At 40.8% G+C, this 26,498-nt stretch overlaps 1 protein-coding gene across 2 annotated transcripts in view; it reads left to right on the forward strand.

Annotated features, from left to right (window-relative positions):
- Nucleotides 1-26,498, forward strand: part of TEK (TEK receptor tyrosine kinase) — a 100,515-nt gene that overhangs the window by 36,945 nt on the left and 37,072 nt on the right. For both annotated transcript variants that reach the window (XM_061200477.1, XM_061200478.1), the window contains exons 2-9: nt 5,065-5,376; nt 11,960-12,070; nt 12,952-13,104; nt 16,706-16,837; nt 17,312-17,452; nt 20,159-20,287; nt 23,372-23,523; nt 25,512-25,656. In XM_061200477.1, coding sequence (XP_061056460.1) covers nt 5,065-5,376; nt 11,960-12,070; nt 12,952-13,104; nt 16,706-16,837; nt 17,312-17,452; nt 20,159-20,287; nt 23,372-23,523; nt 25,512-25,656 — 1,275 coding nt within the window. The remainder of the gene's footprint in view (nt 1-5,064; nt 5,377-11,959; nt 12,071-12,951; nt 13,105-16,705; nt 16,838-17,311; nt 17,453-20,158; nt 20,288-23,371; nt 23,524-25,511; nt 25,657-26,498) is intronic.

Raw genomic sequence — 26,498 nt, forward strand, 5'->3', positions numbered from 1 at the left:
TTTTTGGTCCCTGTCAGCCACACCTGGTCCATTTTCTATGTTCTTTCTTAGGGGATTTCTCTTATTTTTACATTTCCTCAGGGTGTGTTATTTTATTTTTACAGAAGCAATAGTGAGTATAAGAAAATCTATATGCAGGGACTTCCTTGGTGCTCCAGTGGTAAAGAATTCACCTTCCAATGCATGGGACGTGGGTTCGATCCCTGGTTAGGGAACTAAGATCCCACATGCCACGGGGCAACTAAGTCCACGCACCACAACTACTGAGCTGGCGCGCCTCAATGAGAGAGAGAAAACCCACACACTACAACTAAAGAGAAGCCTGAGCGCCACAACTAGAGAGAAGCCTGCGCGCCTCAATGAAGATCCCGTGCGCCACAACTAAGACCCAATGAAGCCAAAAAAAAAAGAAAAAAAATTACTAAAATTTAAAAAAAGAAAATCTATACACAAAAATAAGATTTAAGCAGCATTTTGTGTTCACCACAATGAGATTTAGTGAGAAAATGTTACTGCAAAATGTTAGATGCTGTTCAGTACAGCACACAGAAAACATAATGAGCAGAACAATGTTGTAGGATATTGTTATGCTTCAACTGTGATGAACAGTCATTTGTTAACCCGATGGATGCCGTGCTACATTGGCCAGTATCTCCCTACAAACAAGACACACTTTTATGCAAATATTGAAAAGTGTTTGTGTGAGATCTTTGCTGAGGAAAAATAATATCAATCCCCAAAACACATAAGATGTATGAAATTCCGTATGCATCTTACCTACAGCAGACTCTTAGTCTTGATGTTAGAAGTGTGAATTGAACTAATTAATGAATTTGGTCCGAGCTCTTCAGGCTGTGGTTGTGGTGAAACAACTCAGAACCGGTCTGCAACAGGACTTGGAGAGGATAGTTTTGTAGTGGAAGAAAAGGTGCTGGTTTGGGGACGGATAGCTGTGCAAGCCCAGGTGGGCTCTGTCTCTTGGCATTTATTCTCAGGAAAATGTCACCAATAGCCAGGCTACAATTGTACCTGTGGCAGTAGGGCCTCTGCTTCTCTCTTCTCTTTGAAAGGTGAAGTTTGGCCACTCTCCTCCTCCCTTTTCTTAAATTTTATTTTAATCAATTTTTTTTTCAGCATTGTGGAGTGATGTCACATTTTTTAATACTAGTCCAAAGTTGAGAGAAAAAGAAAATGCGTTATATGGATGTGATCCAAAAAGATTTGGAGTGAGTGTAGGGATAAATGATGAGAGACATATATATTTCTCTGGCTCTAGATTCCCTTACAAGTGCACCTTTTTAAGGGAAGAGCAGTTAACATTTACTTTTTTACATTTAATTTTTATGTGTAGATAATATTCCAGTGGTTCAAGAGCATTGTATACATTACGTATACAGTGAAAAGTGTTCCTCCCATCATTGTCCCCCCAGTGACCTCATTCTCCCCTAATGGGTCACCCTTGTTCTTAGCTTCCTGTATCACCTTCCAGAAATTCCCTGGGGCATATGCAAACAAGAACAAATACTGATTCTTGTTTTAGGAAAGCTAAACAGATGATTTTTAAAATTCATTCCAGGAACGTGGTAAGTATTTCTTCCTGTATCTAAAACTCATGTACAAAATTCTTCTGATATTTTATTGTAAGTGGCAGAACAAAGGACAGAGAACCCATGGGTGGAAGAGTGCTTCCTGTAACTGACCTGCTGAATAAGGGTAGCAAAGTGTAGTCAAATCCAGACTCTCAGAGTATACAGTTTCCCTTTCTATCCCTGAAAGTAAAGGGAGAGAGCTGGGAGGAACAAAAGGAAAAAGAAACTAGACCCATACCTAGAAATAATTTACAGATGCAGTGTGGTTGTCTTTTCAAATCAACTGCTTTTTCTATTATTTCCTAAAGTCATTAAATAAACCACGGCCAGAGCTAATGCAGTTCGGTGAGTTCAGAGCAGAGCCCTTGGTTTTGGCAAATCACTCAGCTGGCCCTAGAAATGGGGGTGGATCCCACTGGAGCTGAAAGAATTACAGTGTTTCCTTCCTCTTGATGACTCTCTCTGGGAACATGCCTGGAAGGAGTGAGTGTGGGAGATGAGGTGGTGCTTACTCAGAGGCAGGGCTGGATGTGTGTGTGTGTGTGTGTGTGGACGGGTAACTGTGCTCTGGTGTTATTTTTGGAGGCTGTAATTCCACGGCTAGGTTTCCTAGCTCATTCTCTCTTGTGATGCTTTTCTTATCCTAACCTCTGTTCCCTCTCTTGAAATCCTAAAGTTAAACCAATGAGGCTAGAAGCAAGATAGATGCTTGAGGGTCAGGCTTGGGAACCCATTCTACTCAAGATTTCTTCCCTCAGCGTACTGAGTTAATATTACAAGAAAAATATTACAACACCAACTCCTACTTACATTAAGACTTGACTTTGAAATTCTTCCTAGTGAATCAGACAAAAATGTAGCTCCTAATAGGATCATCCTCAAAACATCACTGTATACATCAAACATTGGCAAATGCCATCGAAAACAAATTGTATGAGGACTTCATGGCAGGAACAGTGCTTGGCATAAGTAGGTCTGGTAAATGAATACCAGTCAGCTCCAAACCCTCAGCAACCACTGATCACCTTTCTATAGCATTTTGTAAAAGCATAACATTTGCTTCCCCCCCCCAATAAACTCAGTAATTATCAAAACAGTCTTTTAAATATGGGCAAAGGGGTCAGTTTAGACTCAGAAGAGCACTTCCATTTTTTAAAAGAATTTTATTGAAGTATAGTTGATTTACAATGTTGTGTTAATTTCTGCTGTACAGCGAAGTGATTCGGTTATATATACATATATTCTTTTTCATATTCTTTTCCATTATGGTTTATCACAGGATATTGAATATAGTTCCCTGTGCTATACAGTTGTTTATCCATCCTGTACATAATAGTTTGCAGCTGCTAACCCCAAACTCCCAATCCTTCCCTTCCCCACCGCCCCTCCCCCTTGGCAACCACAAGTCTGTTTCTGTTTCGTAGACTGGTTCATTTGGGTCATATTTCAGATTCCACATATAAGTGATATCATATGGTATTTGTCTCTTTCTCACTTACTTCACTTAATATGATAATCTCTAGGTCTATCCATGTTGCTGCAAATGACATTATTTCATTTTCTATGGCTGAGCAATATTCCATGGGGTGTGTGTATATATATATCACATCTTCTTTATCCATTCATCTGTCAATGGACATTTAGGTTGTTTCCATGTCTTGGCTATTGTAAATAGAAGAGAACTTTCATTTTTAACCTCATTTTTCAACAAGTGGGAGCCAAGTGAATTGGTGAAATTGAATTAGATCTGGTATAAAATTTGTCCATCTGTCCATCCATGCACGCATCTAGCCAACAAATATTTATTAAGTCCTCTATACGCTGAGAATAGGCAGAATATTCCTATGTAAATCAATGCAAATAAAACAGCTTCAATTCTCATCCTAATGGAATGTATCATCTAGGAGGAGAGACATCAAATAAAATAATCACAGGTTGTGGTAATCTTTATGAAGGAAACAAATAGGAGGCTGAATTGAGGGTGGTGGGATGAGAGTGTGTAGATATTGTAGATAAGATAGGTAAAGAAGACCTCCATGAGACAGGCATTTAAGCTAAGACCCCAAAGGATGAGAGAAATTAGCCATGCAAAGAGTGGAAAAGAGCATTCCAGGCACAAGGATCAGCATGTCCGAAGGTTTTGAGGTAGGAAAGGGCATGGTATAGCTAAGGAACTGAAAGGCCAGTGAGAATTTGAATTCCAGCTCTGACTTCAATAGCTGTGGAAGATAGAATAAGCTACTCAATCTTATGAGCCCTAATTTCTTTATATTTAAAAATGAGATAATGGTGCATACTCCCAGGAGAGAATTTGATGAATATTAAATGAGATAACATGGAACCTACTTGAATCACTTTACATCTACATAAAGGTCCCTGAGACTCCAGTAGCCCTCGTCACCCGCTGTGCTTGACCTTCCTAGTCTCCTGATCATTTTACGTAGACTTGAGAATCAACCATCACTGGAGCCAGGAAACAACCTCCATCCCTGGTATTTCCACATTCACCAAGGGGAGAGAATAGGCACAGATTCCATTTGCTTATCTTCGAAACTTTGGAAATGAGAAGAGAAAGGGAAAGAGGGAGAGGGAGAGAGAAAAAGTGAAATGAGAGGGTTTTCTTTTTGTAAATGTGCTTTATCACTTAGGAAATAAATCTTAAAAGTCAGGTAGGATTTTGTTTTTACATTTGGGAAGATTTGAGATTTGGGGCTAGGTGTCCAGAAAACAGAATAAAGAGAAATGAAATAATGGTCATTGAGTACCCTGTATATTGCAGACACAGTGCTTGGCAGGTTATGTAGTTTATCTCATTTAATCTTTACAAGAATTCTGCAAGACAGGTCTTATTAGGCTCATTTCAAAGATGAGGGTCAGAGGGAAATGTAGACTTCACTCAGTCCCTCCCTTACCTTGCGGAATCTAATGTGGAATCAGGCAATACTTTGATAATGATGAGAGTCTATAAAGTTAGCATATGGTGTATGTCATTGACATACTTCTTTAGAATACTTTATTATTGGGGTAGAACCACATTATCATTAATTGATCAATAATTAATGATAAATAATGATATTTATTCAGTTCATGATAATGATAATAATGCCATTATCATGAATTTGTCTGAATTCAGCAAACACTTACTGAATACTTAACTATGTCTCAGGCACTGTAATGCATAAAGACACCTAGTGCACATCTTGTTTTGGGAATGGAGAATAACTGATAGTCCATTACAGCTAGGGTGTGCAATGGGGCAGGAGTGGTTAGCAGGGTCTAGGTGATGAAGAGTCTTGATGCCACGGTAAAGAGTTTTGGATTTTGTCCAATGAGAGATAGGCACATGATCAGAGTAGCATTTTAGAAAGACTGCTCACACAGTTATTTTTAGACAAGGCTTTGTAAACACTAGCTTATCCTGTGGGGCCATGTTAATAACCTTCCTCATACATTATGTTCCCTCTTTTCCTTTTAGCAACAGTGGACGGTGCCATGGACCTGATCTTGATCAATTCCCTACCTCTCGTGTCTGACGCAGAGACATCCCTCACCTGCATCGCCTCTGGATGGCGCCCCCATGAGCCCATCATCATAGGAAGGGACTTTGAAGCCTTAATGAACCAGCACCAGGATCCACTGGAAGTTACTCAAGATGCAACCAGAGAATGGGCTAAAAAAGTTGTTTGGAAGAGAGAAAAGGCTAGTAAAATCAATGGTGCTTATTTCTGTGAAGGGCGAGTTCGAGGAGAGGCAATAAGGATACGGACCATGAAGATGCGCCAACAAGGTAACATGCCCCTTGGTTGTGGGCAGGTGAGGTCCACTGAGACACACACCTGCCTCTTGTCTTGGCAGCTGCTCACTCAGTCTGGGTATGAGCTGCCTGAGAGCATTAGAGACGAGATCATCTAGTCCAACTCCCTCACATACAATCCTTTCACTAGACCTTGTGCCTAGTTCATGAGATGAAATGAAATATATCACATGTTCTACTAAGGGCTCCATGGTCCTGATGGAGATATGAACATGTTACGTGTATATAATATGATTCACAGCAATGAAGACAAGTGCCCACCGCCAAACTATGAGCTATTTTGAGTTTTCTCATTGATCTTTCATTTGATTCCTTATTTGTTTTCTTTGCCTCTGAGTATTCTTAACAGAAGTTAATGTTTTCAGAGGAAAAATATGGTAGAAATAAAAAATTAAGGGAAACATCTCTCAATAACTGAATTTAATTAGTTACTTGGTATCGTGGTTATCTATTGACATAGTAATGCTGTGTAACACACAACCAAAACCACGGTGGCATACAATGATAAGCATTCATAGCTTGCGAGTCTAAGTCAGCTGGGTTGATGAGGTGGCTTTACTGATCTTGACTGGGCAGCTTTCTCATGTGTATGGATATTGGCTGGCTATAGGCTTATTAGGCTGGCCTTGGTTGGGCTACCTTGGCTCTGTTCCACGTGGCTGTTATCCGTTAGCAGGCTAATATAGATATGTTCTCATGGAGACAGCAGGGGTGCAAGAGAGCAAGCGGAAACCCACGAGGCTTCTTGAAACCTAGCCTTAGTACTGTATACTCTCACTTCTGCCTCACTTTTATCGCCCAAAGCAAGTCGAACAGCTGAGCCTAAAGTCAGAATGGGAGGGTATTACACAATTACATGGCCAAGAGTATGGTTACAGGGAGGGATGAAGAATTGGGGCCCTTTTTTTCAGGCTACATGATTTAATTTTAGAAGTTGAGTACCCAGGCCCAGCTCACAGAACACCAGAACTTTTGAAGGAGGACCTTGAGAGCCTTCTGCAAAGGAAGAGTACTACTCCTTTCTATGCCTCACAAAGCAGTGATGTGATGGAACCTTTCTCCCAAAATAGAAGTGGCTCCTAAGCTGTATCTTTAGGCCAGTCCACAAAACTCATGGCAGTTGAAGGAGATGTCATTGTAAACATTATTTAATGACTCTGTTCTGCCCTAAGGCTCCCAAGTTTGGACAGGCAGGTAGACTTCTGGTGCTCTTGATGCTATCTACTGGGAAGAAGGTACAGATTCCAGCAGAAATGACCTCTCCTTGTTCTGATGGAAATGATCTGGCCCCTCACCCTCAGTCCCTTTCTCTGGGTTGGTTATAACTAAAATGAAGGGGTCCTCACCAAATTAACATCATCATAACCACACGAGACTGTGGACTGAGGATGTGTCATTTCATGAGACAATGACATTGTGAGCTCTTTAGGATTTGATTTTTAATTGTAAAACTGATCCAGATAAATAATGCACCTCTGCACATTTCTGATTGTCAGCTTTTTATATAGGAGTCTGTAGGTTTTTTAGATTACTGCTTCTCAAGGTTAAAAATGCTTATAAAATCACCCTAAGGGTCTTGTTAAAATGCAGACTCTGAGTCAGTAGATCCTTGGGGAGAGTCCTGAGATTCTGCATTTCTAACAAGGTTCCAGGGGATAAGATGTTGCTGGGCTGAGGACCACACTTTGAGTAGCAAGGGGTTAGAGTCAGCCCCTAGCTGGGGTCTACCTGAAAATATTTCTTTGAATTTGCTAATGGTGGTAATTTAAAAATTTGAAGGCAGCACGCTCATTTTAAGATCAAAGTGATAAAATCATTATTCATCACAAATGAGGGAAAAGGCCCTCTTAGCAAAACTATAACATTCACCTTTAAATGGCATCAGGCGAGTGGGAAAAGTGCACAACAGAAATTCCCAGGAATGCAGCTCTCTGGTGAGGGAAGAGAGGTTGAACAAAGGGATGTGAGGTGTGCCAAAGCTATCGCGGCTGAAAAGTCGGCTCTGTTATTTTTCACATGTGTCATTTGGGATCTGACTTGTGTAAAGAGTTATGTCCTTCTGCTGATATGCCCACATTCTGAATGAAGATGATCTGAGATTTGTGCCCCAGTGGTCTCACAGGATTGACATGAGAAGTGCCCTTTCTGGGCTGTCCTGAAAATGTATAAATAAGAATCCGTAGAGCAAATTAAAACAGAATATTGGGAGTCAAAAACCAACCGTAATGATCCCTCCAACGTGAGAGTCCAGGTCAGCACAGGTAAAGCATAGTTTAAGTTCAGTTAAATGAGGCTAAGATAGGCATGGATAGTGAGGAAGAGTGAAGAGAAGATGGCTTTTAGACTCACATTCACCTGAGTTTAATTCTTTCTCTACCACTTACCAGCTGTATGGCTTTAAGCAAGTTACTCAACTTCTATTGGTCTCATTTTTCATCATCTGTGAAATGGGTATAATAATATCTTCAAAAGCGTCTTAGGTTTTAAATAAGAGTAAGATGGTATATGCAAGAAGCCAGCTCCCATGAGTGTAAGATTTGATTGACACAGTAGATAGGTTCCTGAAAGCTCGCTGTAAAGTGAGACATTGCAGAACAATTTACATAATAATAACAATAGCAGTTTGTAAATGGTGGGAATAGGATTTAATGCCAAGCGGTCTGGCTTCAGAGTCTGTATTTATTGCACTACCCTCTCTATATCACTCTCACTTACTTCAACCACCCACCCCAATTCTGAGCACTTGTTTTACCAAGTACAACAACTCTAGTTGAAACCCCAAAAAGCAACCTAGAGCACAGAGATACGGGAGTGGAGGTTAGTCAGACATGGGTTTGAGCCTAGCTCTGCCACCGCTGGTATAACCCAGTGCAAATTACTTCCCTGAAATCATAGTTTGATCATTTGAAAAAATAAATGGGGATAGAGACTTTACCACATACATTTGAGAATCAAATGAAATCACCAACATTATCTGGCTCACAGTAAATGTTCAGTAATTGTCATTATTTAGTGCCTTGGAATGATCAGTAATTTAGCGGGACTATTAATTTTACTACTCAACTGTGGAAAATGTTAATAACATCTTTTAACATAATTGTGGAGGTTTAGACAAAATAGAAAAATAGGAAGTACTTTCTCTCCTGTATTTGAATAACAACATCAACTCAAGCTGTTGAACTGATTTTCTTTTGTTGACCATCCAACGGCTGAAATATGGTGCAAGGAAAGTGATATCCTTTATGGTGAGTCAAGAAAATCTCCAATACTGTGTCTTCATGACGCTCTTAATTCCCTGGTAAAACATCACGGGAACTCAGGAGTGCCTGCCTAGGGACACAGCAGGATCGGATAAACATCACTATATCCCTGCTTGCTGCTGACTCGTGCATCTGGGGAGGAAGTGGAAAATCCATTTGAGACGTGCCAAAACACAGCTTAAATTGGCTCACATACTCCAAATGGCCAAAGGGATTTTTATCAATGGCATCATCCAAAAAAGTCAAAAGCAGTTTTTTCAAACCTCCTTGCACATTGCATCTGGGAGTAGGGAGGTATAAATGAAGTTTGGAACGTTTTCACATCCAAAGATCTATTACAGAGTGTTCCATCAGAAGAAACCTAGGTTATTTTTCTTCCTCTTTTCGTTTGAGAAATGGCTTTGCTTTAAGAACATCCAATTTCCCAAACATGATTTGTGAAGTTGACCGAGAGGAGCCATTTGTATCTAAATAACTCAAATGAGCATGTTAAATGTATGAGGAAAATAGGAAAATTTGAAATCAGATTCATTCATTTATTCTTTCATTCCACAAGTATGCTTTTTTTTTTTTTTTTACTTTTTTTTTTTTTTTAGATCTATTTATTGATTGATTGATTGATTGCTATGTTGGGTCTTCGTTTCTGTGCTAGGGCTTTCTGTAGTTGCGGCAAGCGGGGGCCACTCTTCATCGCGGTGCGCGGGCCTCTCACTATCGTGGCCTCTCTTGTTGCGGAGCACAGGCTCCAGACGCGCAGGCTCAGTAGTTGTGGCTCACGGGCCTAGTTGCTCCGCGGCATGTGGGATCTTCCCAGACCAGGGCGCGAACCCGTGTCCCCTGCATTAGCAGGCAGACTCCCAACCACTGCGCCACGAGGGAAGCCCCCACAAGTATTCTTAAACCTCTATTTGTGCCACACATGGGAAGCACAATGAAGTTAACATTTCCTGAATACTTATTATGTGCCTGACATCTCCCTAGCAACTTTCTATACATTGCTATGTAATTTAATCATTACCAAATGCATATCTGATGAGGACTATTATGATTTCATATTAATAGGTAAGTCTTATAACTATTGTAACTAGAAGCATTCATATACCTGGTTTCCCGTGTTGGACCTGGGAAGGTAAGCTTGGGTCTGATCCCTGGGCTGCCTTTCAAAACCGCCACGAGCCTACCCTCCTGGGATGCTCAGCCTAGTATGAGTGGGGCTGTAATGGGGAAGGGCAGGGTATACGGAGGGCAGTATGACGGCACTTAACCTGGATTCCAGGATTGTGTAAGGCCCCTGGAGAAAGTGACATCTAAATGGAGACCGATGAATGAGTAGGACTTGGTGAGACACAGGGGAAAGGAAGGAGCAGAGGAGAAGGGAGGAAGTTCATGACTTGGACGTGAGTGATCATGTCATCTGTTCGAGGGACTGAGTACAGTTCAGAATGGCTGGAAGTGAGAGGTAAGGATGCCGGGCCTGGAGTAGGATGAGTCTGGAGGGCCGATGTCTGGAACAAGTGTGGAGCTCTTGAGTTTGTGTCTCAACTTTCACACTTACTGTTAGGAGGCCTTGGGAAGGGACTTGGTCACCCTTAACTCCATCTCCACACTGACAGACTGTGGATATCTGGTCTTCACAGGGCTGTTATGAAATTATACAAAATAACAACGGACATAAAATGACATTATTACTCTCAGTTTTTATTTATCATTAAATTAAAGGAGACAACTGAAATTTAGCTCAATTATTTTTCATCCATGAGAAGCGTCTTTGTTTATAACTTTTACTACCTTCTAGTTTCTTCTCCACCGCTTAAGGAATAAGTGAATTGTGTTCGTAGTTAAGGTCTGTGAGTTAATTAATCAATCCAAATGATCTCAAGCAAGTCATCTTCTAACCTAGGCCTCAGCAATCTCATTTATAAAATAAGGTGTTATATCACCTATGAAAGGCCTCTGGAGCTGAGCTACCTGCTTCAAATCCTGGCTCTCCTGTGAACTTGCTGTGTAATCTTGAACAGGTTACTTGACCTCTCTGAACCTTGATTTCCTCATTTGTAAAAGGATAATTGTAGTACCTATCTCCTAGAGAGATTACGAAAATTAAATATGTGTGAAGTGCTTAGAACAATGCCTGGTCAATAGGGGCTTATTGTTTTCATGATCCAGTCGAGTCACATGATTATCAGTCTATGCGTACTGTGTACAAGTCAGACTCCTGTGTCATCAGGAAGCCCAAGGTGCAAGGCTGGCTTGTGGATGCCCTTTGTTAGTCCTCAGCAGAGAACGATCCACCTAGAGCCATGAATGCGGGAGGTGGCTGGCTGGGCGGCAGTGGAACTCTGGTGTGACTGTGTTCCGACCCCCAAAACAGGGAGCTTAAGAGGCACAAAGTCTGAAATGATAAAAAACCACAGAATGGGGAAAAAGTAAAGCCACACTGGAGTTGAGCCGAGTGGAGAATCTCGGTTCCTTTTCGGAATACAATGCTGAGCGAGAAGTCCCACGGTCAGCTAAACAATCTTCACACAAAGGAGCAGAAAATATAAACAAACCACAGAGAAAGGAACAACAGCCTGAAATGGTCAGATAGTTCTCACAGGAGCCTAAGGGCATGTCGCAGAGAGCAGTTAGACTGCTAAATGAAGCACCTCCTCAGGTGAGAGGGAGCCCCGGAAAGTGGCCCCTGCTGTCCCCCGCCTGCCTTCCCTGCCACTCATGGCCACACTGCACGTGTCACCACAGCAGCGTGGCCTTTGTTTATGTTTGGGAAGGATCCTGACCTCTTCTAAGCACCCAGGGGTTTGGCATACATCATTTACTATTCCTAACAACCGTTTAAAGTAAATACTTTTACTCCTAAATTACAGATGAGGAAGCTGAGATTTTCAGAGGTGAAGTAACTGGGTCAAAGAGGTTCAGTAAGTGGCAGAGGGTGGCCTTAAGCCCAGGACTGTCTAATTCCAGGGCTCACGGTGCTTTTTGATCTCCACCACCCTCCCTCTGGGTCCGCCCCACGTCACTATCTGCACCACGGTATCTGTGTGGGAGTCTTCCAGGGCCCTGTGCCCAGGTCAGCCGGCGCTGAGGAAAACAAGCAGATGTACCTAAAGCTCAGGTCCTTCTGAGCCTGGTTCAGAGGCATCTTCTGCCCTCACAGGGTAGCTCTCTAAGCTCTCATGAAAACCAGCTGACTCCTGCCAAGAAATAGGCCTCATCTTCTGATTCAAGGTTCATTTGTTCCTGGAAAAGATATATAACCTCATTTTCTCATTTGTTTTTTCTCTCTCTTTTAAAAGCTTCCTTCCTACCAGCTACTTTAACTATGACTGTGGACAGAGGAGATAATGTGAACATATCTTTCAAAAAGGTATTGATTAAAGAAGAAGATGCAGTGATTTACAAAAACGGTGAGTATGGGTTTTGTGTCATTCCAACACTGTTGTGTGAGACATCAGATAGCATAAAACATACTGGGTCATTATCTTATTGCAGTCTTGGGGGCAGATGTTTGAAGTAAAGCTACTATGATGCAAGCTAATCAGATTCTATGATAGAAGCTGTCTTAGGTCACGTGTTTGGTTACTTAAGTAAATTAAAGTGGAGATGTTTATACATATATGAATGCACCTACCTACATTGTACATTTACAAATATACAATATGAACTATGAACGTACAATAAAATCCCATCATGATGTAATACGTGGGGTCTCAAATTCTGCCATGTAAAATGGGATGCTGTTTGATTGCGAGGCTAAGGAAATGACCAGAGTGAGCCTGGAAAGCCAATTGGCAGTGGTTCTGGGGGTCCAAGTGCGCAACCCAAATCTGTCTGGGTCTGACTACAGTTTGGCACCACCTGGTGGCAGTTGCCTGATGCCGCTGAAATATTGATGGGGACTCTTCTGAGTTCTGTGGATGAATGACTTACAGGTTAGAGTACTGATTCTAGTTATCTCTTAATTGATTAGTTGGCAAGGTTACCTGACGTTTTCCCCAGCTTTGTCGGTTTGCCTCTCCCTGCAGAAGATGAGAAATTTAGGCTACCCTCACCTTCATGTGTTTGGTGGTAGATCCTATAGACTAACCTATCTGCTCCAACACCATACTTTTCTCAACTTTGGGGAGAGCATTCGATAGCTCAGCCTTTTCATTCTTCTCCCCCCGTCTAATATGCTAGAGCACATTTTCTATATCAGGCCAGGGAAAGCTGATCAAGTGGAGGGGGCAGACAAGGAAACAGGAGTGTCTGAGTGTGACCCATTGTTCTCCACTTTTCTCCCTTACAGGTTCCTTCATCCATTCAGTGCCCCGGCATGAAGTACCTGATATTTTAGAAGTGCATCTGCCTCATGCTCAGCCCCAGGATGCTGGAGTGTACTCGGCCAGGTACATAGGAGGAAACCTCTTCACCTCGGCCTTCACCAGGCTAATAGTCCGGAGTAAGTGATGGTGTGGTGTTAGGATTTTTCGTTGGAAGTAGCACAAACTGACTCTGGCTACTTAAGCAAAAACCAGGGATTAGTTGAAAGTATACTGAAGACTTTAAAAAATTGATGGAAAAGCTGATAAGCAAATTCCAGAAAAGATCTTCCAGCGAAGATCTGGGGCTCAGCACCGGGCAGGGAGGGTGGACTTTCTCTCTAGGATGCTACTATTACCCTAACTTAGCTTCAATGATGTTTCTTTTACTTCTAAATGTTGAACTCTCAGGATGAACAATCAGATTGGCCTGCCATGTGTCAGGTGTCTACTCGCCTAGACCAGTGAGCTATAGACAAGGGTGGAGCCACATACTACATATAGAATGGTAATCACTGTTAGCCAGACAGTCTCCCCAAAAGTGTCTGCTACAGGGAGATGAGTTGGGCCTTCTGGGTTGGCCTAATATCTAGTTAAACATTAAGTCTCCTGTAAATCCCAACTTTCCAGATCATTTAACTCTCAAGTGTGATTTCTGTTTTCATGTTTGAAAAATGCAAGAGTTAGAACTGGTGAAAACTTCTCCCCCATGATAGCTATCAAAGTGGGTAGTAACTGTCACCAGTGGTTTTTACAAAAAATTGATCTATAGAAAGCAAAAAATTTGCCCTGAATTTTCTCCGGTTATCTTTGGTATTCATGATATTAAATGTTCAGGCCTTCAGGTCTAAGTACTAGGGATGCCCTGTCATTCCTCTAATGATTAGCATCGCTAACTTGTGAAGAGTACTTATTTTGCTTTGCATTATATTTATGCATTCATTCATTCATGCAACAAATCCGTGTTGATTATAAGTCTCTGCCAGGCATTGTGTTGGTGTTGAGAACACAAGGATAATAAGATGAATCACCGTCCCTTGGGTAATTCCCAAGTAGAGCAGGTACATACATAAATAGATAAATAGATACTGCGATATGACAACAGAGATATGAAAAGTGTTGTTCATCTAGTTTGGGCAGGTGAAATCCCCTTTCATTCCTCTCTACTCTAGGAGAGTCTGAATGGCAAGGACACAATTTGCATTCATTTCATTAAGATGGTCTCTCCAGTGTGATATAGCACCACGTACCAGGGGCACTCAGAGTCTCGGGTAAATTGGCAGATTTTCCAGCAATATCAGAAACATCAAATGTTGATATACGGTAAAAGGTTTAAAGCTTTTTTTTTTTTTAATGACAAAACATACATGACTTATCATAGATTAGAATTTTAAATTTCCCTGAAGTTTTAAGATAAAGCAAAAGACTTCAAACACATTTTGAGCTCCAAGTTGTCTCCTTTTCAGATGGCCAGAAGCACATTTATTCTCTTTGGCTCTTATTTCAATAAAACTGTCTGAGAAGCACTGCTAATATCTAAAATCATTCTAAGAAAGTTTGAGTTGGGCCACAACCATCCTATTTAAAAGAACTTCCTTCCGTTTGACCTCTTTGATGTTTACTAAGAAATGAGGTACAGTTGAGGGCATTTGTCCATTTCTCATAACTGTAAGGTATCTCTCCAGGTAGATTTGAACTCTAGGAATAGTCAGTGCTTAAAGATGTGTATTAAAAATCAAACTGGTTATACGTGTAGGATTTCTTTTCGGCGTAAATTCTCTCCATGGCAAAAGATTTCTCGAAAACATTAAGTTTATAAGATTTCTCTCTGGGGCTTCCCTCGTGGCGCAGTAGTTGAGAATCTGCCTGCCAATGCAGGGGACACGGGTTCGAGCCCTGGTCTGGGAAGATCCCACATGCCGCGGAGCAACTGGGCCCGTGAGCCACAACTACTGAGCCTGCGCATCTGGAGCCTGTGCTCCGCAACAAGAGAGGCCGCGATAGTGAGAGGCCCGCCCACCGCGATGAAGAGTGGCCCCTGCTCGCCGCAACTAGAGAAAGCCCTCGCACAGAAACGAAGACCCAACACAGCCAAAAAGAAAGAAAGAAAGAAAGAAAGAAAGAAGCTTTCATTTAAAAAAAAAAAAAAAAGATTTCTCCCTGTATGCCACGGATCTATGGTTTCCTAAAATACAAAACCATGAGGCTTTTGAAGAAAATAACAGAAGCCTAACTGCATACTTGTTGCTTATCAAGGAACTCTTTTCCTGCCTTCTGCATCCCTAAGAGATCACCTTAAGTATTTCCTTGAGCTTAATCCCTTCCTCTTTCCCAGGATTAGGAGTGAAGCTGGGACAGGTCTGCAGATCAGTGCAGGGTTAGAGACATACTTTAACGTAACAGGAGAACCCCTTTCATCTCCAGTGTCTGCCATCATTAGTTTTCATCATGTGAAGATAATCTGTGGTCTGGCTCTCAAGAAATCACTAATTGTGCAGAAGTATTTTTCCCTTTATATATTAAGGCATGTAAATATTAGCTTTGAGACATTTTGTAGCTTTATCTATTAAGTGGTTGCCTGTAAGGCTGGGTCTGTGTTGACAGTCTTCCTGATTATTTTAGAGAAAATACTGATAACTAGGAGTTCTTGCCAAAAATATTATAAGCTGTAGGCACAGGTCCAAGTTTACCACCGTGAGACTAATATTCAGGGACAAAGACATTAGTTCCTTTCAGAAGAAAAATTAAACTAAATTCCTGACCACAAACGGTCACCCTACCCCGCTCCCCCTGAGCTTTCCTTATCAGAAGGTATCCTAAATAACAATCTGAAATCACCAAGTGCTGGAGAGAAAGAGCCAGGAAACACGAATCCAGAAGCATTTTACCATTCTTGTACTTTCAATTTTGTATCTTGCTTCATTTCTTATATGTTTTCTACCTGAAAAATATTTGGGGGCTACTAGCTCCTGCTTCCCCTTTTAGCTGTCTTCTGTCTCCACATTCTTTATTTTTTTTTAATCTTTATTTTATATTGAACTATTTACAATGTTGTGTTAGTTTCAGGTGTACAGCAAAGTGATTCAGTTACATATATACATGGATCTATTCTTTTTCAAATTCTTTTCCCATTTGGGTTATTCTCCACATTCTTTAGACTGGAGGTTCCCAAACTCTGGCATGCCTCAGAATTATCTGAAACACTTGTGAAGCATAGGTTGCTAGGCTACCTCCAGAGTTTCTCATCCAGTAGGTCATTGATGGGAGTCTGGGATTTGCATTTCCAACAGATTCCCAGGTAATAGTGATACTACTCGTCAGGGGTCACACTTTGAAAACCACTGCTCTTGTCTCTAACCGTAACTGCAGCTCTCCAAACATACTACGTTTTCCTCCTGACCTAGCCTTTGCCCAGAACACGCTCTCCAGCCTTATCTTCTTTGCCACTTAGGGGGTCCTGCAGATTCAACTCACATACCACCTCCTCTGAGAAGCCCTCCTTTATGCCCTATTCCAACCCTAAGGCAGAATTAGGTACTTCTGTCTTTGTCGTTATCACTATTTTCTATCACATGTCTGTTTCCCACATTGGACTCTTAGCTTTTAGAGAGCAGAGATTGTGTTTTATTTATCTTCGTTCACCAGTGCCCACTCACGTGACTAACATGTATCAGTTGCTCGATAAAGCTTTGGGGAATGAAGGTGCTCCACTCACCATAGTCTTGTTTTCCTTAAAAAAAGGATGTGAAGCTCAGAAGTGGGGACCTGAATGTAACCGTGTCTGCACTGCTTGTATGAACAATGGGATCTGCCACGAAGATACCGGAGAATGCATTTGCCCTCCTGGGTTCATGGGGAGAACATGTGAGAAGGGTAAGTCAAAAGTGCTTGATGAGTAACCTGTGGATTTAAAAAGCCATTGTTGCTGGATCTAGAATTTTAGATCTGGAGCCAGTTGGGAATGGAAGCTAAATGGCCTCTGTGAGCCCATATGGTACCTTTGTGTAAATGCAAAAAAGGTGCCCTTTCTTAAAGGCTCTTTATTGTCAACCACTGAAAAGTTGTAATAAGTGTACAAATCTACGACATCTATGATGTGAACGCCACTCCCTAGGTTTGTGCCGTCCGCAAACTGCACTACTGGGGTTGTGCCTGCAGCGTCCTCTCTGTGAGGCAGTTTCATTATCTATAAAATGGGCCATAAGCGTGTGTTTACACTGACAATTCCACAGCTTATATTGTATTATTTTCCATGTTCACTGGTCTAGGAGAGACCCTTAAAAAGAAGAATCCTGCATTTCAAAGGGCTGCATATTTGCCTCTGAATCATCTTTTTCTCACCCACAGCTTGTGAACTGCACACGTTTGGCAGAACTTGTAAAGAAAGGTGTAGTGGACCAGAGGGATGCAAGTCCTACGTGTTCTGTCTCCCAGACCCCTATGGGTGTTCCTGTGCCACAGGCTGGAAGGGTCTGCAGTGCAGTGAAGGTATGCACCAGTCACACCCCTAAAGAGAAAAGGTTCTTGCAGATATACCAAGGAGATCCAGCTTGCTGGAAATCATCGTGTAGGACATACCTGGACTGCTCACTCAACTGTATATTGCTGAATTACGGGGTTTTGAATCAAAGATATCTTCATCCAAAGTTAATTATGCTTTCATGTTAAGACTCTGGACCTCAAAGAAAGTGCTTCTCATACACATCACCTGGGGATCTTATTAAAACAGATTCTGATTTCATAGGTCTGGACTGGGGCGTGAGGGTCTGCATTTCTAACAAGCTCCGAGGTGACGCTCTTGGCTTTCAGACCACACTTTGAGTTGGAAACCCATAGAAGATTTGTTATCTTCAGTGCATCATAAATATCATTGCTTTTAGGTCAGATCCAGGCAGGATTTGGGATTTGAAAATCGAGGAAGTTAAGGTCTTCTCTTCCATGGACCTTACACAAGCAATACTAACTTCACCTACTCGAAGATTCCTTCTACCCTTTCTAATATATATTTTCCCATTTGGTGAAGCTCAGAGGTATATGTTTCCCATCTACTTTCCAATAAGCTTTTCACATGAAGTATCACACAGTAACTTAGCATGAACCTGTGGCCAACTATGCTAGACCTTCCCTAATGAATGCTAATCTGGTGAATTAGGCAGAGCTCAAGGGTGTTTCAGTATTTGCCTCACAAATTCAGCTTTTTCCACATCTGGCATTGCTGGGAGCTGTGATGGGGTCTCCAGCCACTTGATAACAATGCTCTAGGACAGAGCAGTTCAGTAGAAATATAAACAAACCACATATGTAATTTAAATTATTCTAGTATCCACATTAAAAAAGTAAGAGAAACAGGTGAAATAATTGTAATATTTCAGTTGAAATAATTGTAATATTTCAGTTAACCCAATATATCAAAAATATTACCATAGCAACATGTAATCAATAGAAAAAATATTAATGAGATGTTTTACATTCCTCTTTTCATACTGAGTCTTTGAAATCTCAATTTGGATTAGCCATATTTTAAGTGCTCAATAGCCATCCATGGCTAGCAGCTACCCTACTGGACAGCATAGCTCTAGGGGCTTAGAGTAAGAGGACAAAGAGGAGAGTTACACAAAAGTAAGCTTCAACTACCTGCAAAACCTCACTCAGTTCCCTCTAAATGCTATATCTGCCCCCCGTGGAACACTGAGGGAGCCTTAGCCATAGAGGAATCCCACATGGTCTCAGAAATGTACACCTTAAAGTAAAATGTGCCTCCGAGTAGGGGTAGATCCAGTTCCTCCTTAAAGACTATTAAAAAATCATACACAAATTTTTAAAAACATGTGCATATATGAAATCTTTGCTAGGGCCCAGAAGGGATACATGCATGTGAGGAGTCTAGAATATAAGCTTCATTAACTTCATGGTGAATACGTCTCTAGACCCAGATTTATAAGAGTACCTTTATTAACATTCCAGCCCACATCTGGCTCAAGAAATCACTAACATTTTATGAATTGAGATATTTTAGTGTTCTCCCAGACTCCTTCCTTGGAGCTACAATTACATGTATGTTAGACCTTTTGATATTGTCCCTTAGGTCTCTGAGGCTCCAATCATTTTCTTCTAACTTTTTCCCTATCTGTATTCTTCAGACTGAATACCTATTGATCTAGCTTTAAGTTCACTGACTCTTTTGTCATCTCCATTCTGTTGCTACATCCATACAGTGAAATCTTTATTTCAAATACTATGTTTTTCAGTTCTAGAATGCCTTTTTGGTTATGTTTCATAGTTGATATTTCTCTGCTGAGATTTCTAATTGTTTCATTTGTTGTGAGCATATTTTCCTTTACTTCACTGAGCATAGTTATTGTAGTTGCTATTTCCAACATCTGGGTCATCCAGGTTGGTCTCTGTTGATTTTCTTTTCCCTTGAGAATGGGTCAGAATTTTCCATTTCTTCTTATGTTGATTGTATTTTGGACATTGTGAATGTTGCATTGAGAAGACTTGGAATATGATACATTTCTCTGAAGAATGTTGATTTTGTTTCATTATGTCCTATCAGGCAATCAGCTTGGTATGACTCAAACTGCAAACTCTGACTCTCAGGCATCAACTCAAACTCAGTTCATTCCTTTTAGCCTTAGCTGGGTTGCTTCAAGTCTGCACTTAACATGTGTGGTTCTGGGGTCAGCCAAAGATTTGGGACTTCCTCCCTCTGGCTCTTCCTTTCTAGATTTTCCCTCTCACTTTCCAGAGGCTGTAGTTGCTTTGACTCTGTCCTCTAAGATTCCTCTGTCAGTAAGACTACAGGTTTTCTTTGGAGTTCTAGCTTCCCCACATAATGTCGACTGTACCAACCATTAGACTAAAAGCTGAAAAATGGGGAGCACACCATTTCCATCTTCCAAATTTCAGTTCCCCTCAGAACCTGCCTGGTCCCCTCTGTCCCTCCTCCCATCATTCTTCAGTGCTTTCAGGTAGTTGTTTTTAAAATAGAGTTGTTATTTTTGAGAAGGGTGACCTAGTAGGAGCTTATTCAACTCTCCTGGAAGCAGAATTCCTCAACCCTTTAACTTCTTGGTAATTCAGATAAATAATACTACTTGGTAGCTTGGAGAAAAAAAGTAACACTAGCCACCTATAGCCTGAGTTTTCCTCCTTCCCTATCTTAATGCTGGTTTTTGATGTCTTTGTTTACAGCATGCCAGCCTGGTTATTATGGACCAGACTGTAAGCTTAGGTGCAGTTGCACCAATGGGGAGATGTGTGATCGGTTCCAAGGATGCCTCTGCTCTCCGGGACACCAAGGGCTCCAGTGTGAGAAAGAAGGTAAAGCAAGGTAACACTGTAGTCAGGGCCAGGTTCAGCATGTCTGAACCAAGCTTTTCTGGCATAATTCTTGCCCCACTAGCCCAAGATTCTTAAACTCCTTCTGTTTCCATCCTGAAGTATGGAAGAATATATCCCATGTTCTGAAGGACAGCTTTCTGAATCTTTTCTATGGACTGTCACACTGGCCTTTCCAGTAAGGAATAAACCATGTGTTCTTTGTAGCACATTAAGTGATAACTGGCCAGCTGAGAACTCTGCCTACCTCTTTTGCTCTCTTCTCTAGGACCAGCCTTTTCCCTGGATATCCACAACAGGGGAAGAATTACGTGGAAGGGATTTGGATAAAAGATATTTTTAAAAAGAAAGATATAATGAAAGGAAAATAAATGAAAAATATTTTCCTCAAAATGAAGTTTTAAATAATTCTAGTTCAGAATTACCATAGAGCAGAGGTCAGCAAACTCTGACCCACAGACCAACTCTGGTGTACTATTTTTTTTTTAAATAAATTTATTTATTTTATTTATTTATTTTTGGCTGTGTTGGGTCTTTGTTGCTGCGCATGGGCAGCGAGCGGGGGCTACTCTTCATTGCGGTGCGCGGGCTTCTCATTGCAGTGGCTTCTCTGGTTGCAGAGCACGGGCTCTAGGCACGTGGGCTTCAGTAGTTGTGGCACGCGGGCTCAGTAGTTGTGGCTCCTGGGCTCTAGAGCTCAGGCTCAGTAGTTGTGGCGCATGAGCTTAGTTGCTCCTCAGCACGTGGGATCTTCCCGGACCAGGGCTCGAACCCATGTCCCCTGAATTGGCAGGCAGTTTCTTAACCATTGCGCCACCAGGGAAGTCCCTTGTGTACTGTTTTTTAAAACAGTTTTATTAAGGTATAATTTTTATGCCATGAAGTTCATCCCTTTAAAACGTAAAATTGAATGCTTTTACAGAGTTGTGCAACCATCACCATAATCTAGAATGTTTTCATTTTACCAAAAGAAAGTGTGTACCTATTAGCAGTAACTCCCATTCCTTCCTCCTCCCAGCACCTGGCAACCATTAATTTACTTTCTGCCTGTACAGATTTACTTATTCTTGACATTTCCTATTCTATAAATGGCATCATACAATACATAGTCTTTTGTGGCTGGCTTTTCTCACTTACCATACTTTTTTTGAGGTTTATCTGTATTGTAGCACGTGTCAGTATGTATCTCATTCCTTTTTATTGCCTTACCATCTATCTGTTCTCATAAAAAAAAATTTATTGGAACACAGCCGTGCCATTTGTTTACAATATATCATGTAAGGTTGCTCTTACACAGCAGGGTTGAGGAGTTACCACAGAGAACATATGGCTTGCAAAGCTGAAAGTATTTATCTAGTCCTTTCAAGAAAGTTTGCTAACACTTACCCTAGAATATACTTTTTCAAATCCAAAGAAGCATATTTTCAAAATTTAAAAATAATAAACATATATTACTTTTTCAGTCACATATAAATAACATATGTCCAGTGAAATCTACACTCAGAGTAATAAGACATTTATGGTCTTCTGCCTGTGAGTTTTAAAAATCAGAACAAATATGTGGGGAAATACCAACTGTTTTCTCAAAGGCTTTAGCTTGTCAGCTTTATACTTTCTCCTCTTCCCCAGCGTTTGGACTTTGTTACAGGGAGGGAATCTGGGAGGGTCTAGGAAGGGAAGGAAAGGCTGTGGGCCAGAACATGGATTGAAAGTGGGCAATGAACAAGCTTAATGATTCGAATTTTCTGCTCCACTTCCTCCTTTCTGTTCTAAGGCTGATGTTACAAAAAGTGTGAGAATCGCAAACTTAGAAGCAGGTTCCGGGCTTTTGGGGAGCAGCTCCCTTTCCCTCACACCCTCTTCCACCCTCTAGCTGTTCCTCCACTCCCATCCAGCTGCAGAAACTGCAAGGGGATAGTGAAGGAAAGACATGGTTTGAAAATGTCAAAGCACATTGAAGAATTCCGATGGCAATAATTATGTAGCCTGAACAGCCCGGCAAATTTTCTAATCACAATCTCTCCGAGTTTGCAGATATATCAAGAAATTACCTTTGTGGCTATTAGATCTTTTCCCCTCCTGCTCCATACACTTTACCTGTTTCATTCTAGGCCTGAGAAATAGGATATCAATATAAAATATCAATATTGATGTGTTTACCTTGACCCACCGTGGATATGGAACAGCATGTAGGTGACTGTTGTTCTTTTTTGCTGGAAAGGATAAGCCACTTTTCCAACGTTTCCCTTATTTGCTTTAAGTGCATCTCCGTCTCCTACATTCTTTACTAAGTGTTGGACTGTTTTCAGTCCTGTCTTACATTTAGTTACACACGGTCCAAAATTCTCTAAGACCTTACAGTTCAGAATAAAATTGTTATATTTCAGGATTATTCATTCTCTACTCTGCAGATAATAAGCAAGGGCTCCTGATACCTTTGTTGATACCAGAGACATTTTTTCCTTTCCATATTGGCAGCAATATTTTTTATTTGGCTATTGATGGGAAATTGATTTGGGGGAGTTTTATTCCACTTTGCTTCTTCGATGTAAATGTGAATATAATTAATCATCGGCCACTTGCAGACTTCCCAATTAATGAGACATCTCTCAGATGTCAAAACTTGATATATTGTTGATCGGCAGTATTGGGGGCTTGCAGAGTGAAAGAAGAACTAGTTTTTGTTTTTGTAAAACAAATTCCCTTAAAAAGCGACAGAGGGAGTGGACAGTAAGATCTGCAGAGATGTGGTGCTGATGATTTTTTCAATATTGAGACTGTATCCCCTAGGTCCACTGAGAAAGTACATCATTATGGCCAAAGATTGTGAATTCTGCAGTCATAAAGATCTGAGCTTGAACCTGAACTCAGAGCCTCAGTCTCCTCATCTTTAAAATGGGAACCACAATAGCACCCACCCCACAAGTTTATTACGTGATGATAAAACAATATAATATTTGCCAAGTTCTTGCCCAGTGCATGACTTACTAAACGGTAGCTACTTTTATTATTTCTATTTCTGCTGTGTTAAAGATTAGATTTCACAGTGCTCTTTCCTTCATTCAGGCATGCCAAGGATGACCCCAAAGATAGAGGATTTGCCAGATCACATAGAAGTAAACAGTGGTAAATTTAACCCCATCTGCAAAGCATCTGGCTGGCCACTACCTGCTAATGAAGAAATGACCCTGGTGAAGCCAGATGGGACAGTGCTCCATGTAAGAGTTTTATTCTTTTTCTTTTTCTTTTTTTTTTTGTAGAACAAATTGTAGCCTTTTTAAAAATTGAAGTATAGTTGACTTACAATGTTGTGTTAGTTTCAGGTGTACAGCAAAGTAATTCAGTTATACATATATATTTCTTTCAGATTCTTTTCCATTATAAGTTATTACAAGATATTGAATATAGTTCCCTGTGTTATACAGTAAATCCTTGTTGTTTATCTATTTCATATATAGTAGTTTGTATCTGCTAGTCCCAAACTCCTTATTTATCCCTCCCCTTCCCCCTTTTCGCTTTGGTAACCATAAGTTTGTTTTCTAAACCATAAGTTTGTTTTCTATGTCTGTAAGTCTGTTTCTGCTTCATACATAAGTTCATTTGTGTCATATTTTAGATTCCACACGTAAGGGATATCATATGACATTTGTATTTCTCTGTCTGATTTACTTCACTTAGTATGATAATATCTAGGTCCATCCATGTTGCTACAAATGGCATTATTTCATTTATTTTTATGGCTGAGTAATATTCCATTGTATAAATGTACCACATCTTCTTTATCCATTCATCTGTCAGTGGACATTTAGGTTGCTTCCATGTCTTGGCTACTGTAAATAGTGCTGCAAAGAACATTGGGGTGCATGTATCTGTTCGAATTGTAGTTTTCTCCAGATATATGCCCAGGAGTGAGATTGCAGGATCATACAGGAGCTCTATTTTTAGTTTTCTAAGGAACCTCCCTACTGTTCTACATAGTGGCTGTATTCTTAATCTGACCTCCTTATACTACTAGATATTTTCAGTGTAGCACCCACCCTGCTAAAGGCTGGATTCCATTCATGGCTTGCATCCTCCTAAGCTAGGGTGTTGTTAGCTTTGACAAAAAGCAGAGGAGAGTTCAGCATAATCCATTTGACTCTAGATAGACCTGATCCCACACCTCCAATCCAGAAACTATGATCCACAGAATCCCTTAGGTCTCAATACATACCTTGGGTCTCTGCCTCTGCACTTTGTCCTCACTGTTGGTGTCTACCATTGGTTAGGGTGCTATCACAGCGTTCTTCTTTGCTGGAAAGGAATAAGCTACTTTTCCGATATGTTTCCCTTCCCTGTCCCAACAATCCCAAATGCAGCAGAGACAGGAACTACCTCAAATTTCTCTGTGTCACAAGTGATCTTCAGGAAACTGATGTATTTTCTTATCTAAGATTTTGAAATAGTTATCTTATTTTTCTCTCAAAGATGACTGAAAATCAACTTGACCAGAAGGCAGATCCAAATGACCTCTTGGGGGCAGGATATGTAGAATGTTCACACATCAGATGTCCCTGATTCCACTCAAACAATCCATTAGGTAGTAGAAGCCAACTGACAGCTTCCAAAATCTTGTTGGCGTATCCATGAGTTAGTGGAAGTGACAGCTACCATCTAGTGAGGGCTGACCATACTATACATATCTTACTTTACATTACCTGTCCCCTTTTTGCAGAAGTGGAAACTGGCTGCGTGAAGTTAAGTAACTAAGGAATTGGTCAAAAGTGGCAGAGCCGGGATGTGAACTCAGGTCCATGTGTCTTTGGAGCCCTGACCTTTTCCACAATACCATACTTGGCAGCCCCTCAAACACTTTAGGAAGCCATTTTGTCTTCTCACCCAGCCATCTCTGTATTGGACCAGAAAGGAACAAATGTTACCAGAAGCAGTTTAGAAGGACTTAGACTTTTTGCTTGGAAGTGTTTGCCCCACACTCCCAAACACACAAATACAACAGCAGGATCTGCGAGGGCATCAATCCAACATAAACTTTCAGGGCTACTACAATAGCTTTGGAAATAAGCCAATGCTTATACAAGCATTGCAATGATCTTCTTAATCTCCCCTAGAAAACTCTTTATTTAACAATGCGATGGGGTCAGTGTTAAGAACCTTTGTGTTTATACCTATCTAGAAACTTTTTTTTTTTTTTTTTTGACCTTTCCAGCCAAAAGACTTTAACCACACGGGTCATCTCTCAGTGGCCACCTTCACAATCCACCGGATCCTGCCCCCTGACTCAGGAGTCTGGGTTTGCAGTGTGAACACGGTGGCTGGGATGGTGGAAAAGCCTTTCAACGTTTCTGTTAAAGGTAAGGTCCATTTTCCAGGGAAAGAGCTTGTAACCTTGATGGTGCTGTGTTTATGTATCACTGGGTGCTGCTTCTAAATAGAAATGCTCTCTGACCACTAAAATGCCTTTTGGATGTTCTCCAGGATACTAAGCCTTAAAAAAAAAATTATGTGCATTAAAATGGAAAGGAGGGATTAAGTTTATGACCTTTGGAGTTGCATAGCCCTGGGTTTGATTTTCATCGCTAACAGCTAGTAAACTTGGGTGTGGCCCTGAGCAAATGAATTTGACCTCTCTGAGCCTTTCTTTATTTGTAAACACAGCTTAGTTATCTACCACTCAGGGTTATTGCGAAGATTTGTTAAATAGTGGAATTGTGTCTGGCATAAAGTGTCTGGTAGTGATTTTATTTTGTAAGAAGTTTAACTTTATCATTGTCGTGACTTCCTATTCACTGTAGAGAATAATTTGGAGAATCTTCATTTTGAGGACTACTCACTTAATATGAAGCCCAGGCTATGCTATACAATTAACATGAATGGTTTTCTCACATATTCAGAGTTCTGAATATTCTTCCTACTATGAATTAGTATTTCAAAATTCAGAGTTATTCTAAGTGGATGTGTGTACCTTTGAGGCTTGCAGGGAAGAAATAAAGTGGAAGTAAATCCAAGTTAGCTTGGTTGGTGTACAGAGATACAACAAGGAATTTTAAATTTGGAAGTTACTTTTTAATCCATTTAGACAAAAACACCTAACAACTCTGTGGTATATATTCTAGAAAGGCACTGGGCTAAGTGCTCATTCATCTTATTTAATTTTTATGAGTACAATGTACAGTAGTATTGTTATCCCCACTTT

The sequence above is a fragment of the Eubalaena glacialis genome, chromosome 9 (assembly GCF_028564815.1).
Source record: "Eubalaena glacialis isolate mEubGla1 chromosome 9, mEubGla1.1.hap2.+ XY, whole genome shotgun sequence".
NCBI lineage: Eukaryota > Metazoa > Chordata > Mammalia > Artiodactyla > Balaenidae > Eubalaena > Eubalaena glacialis.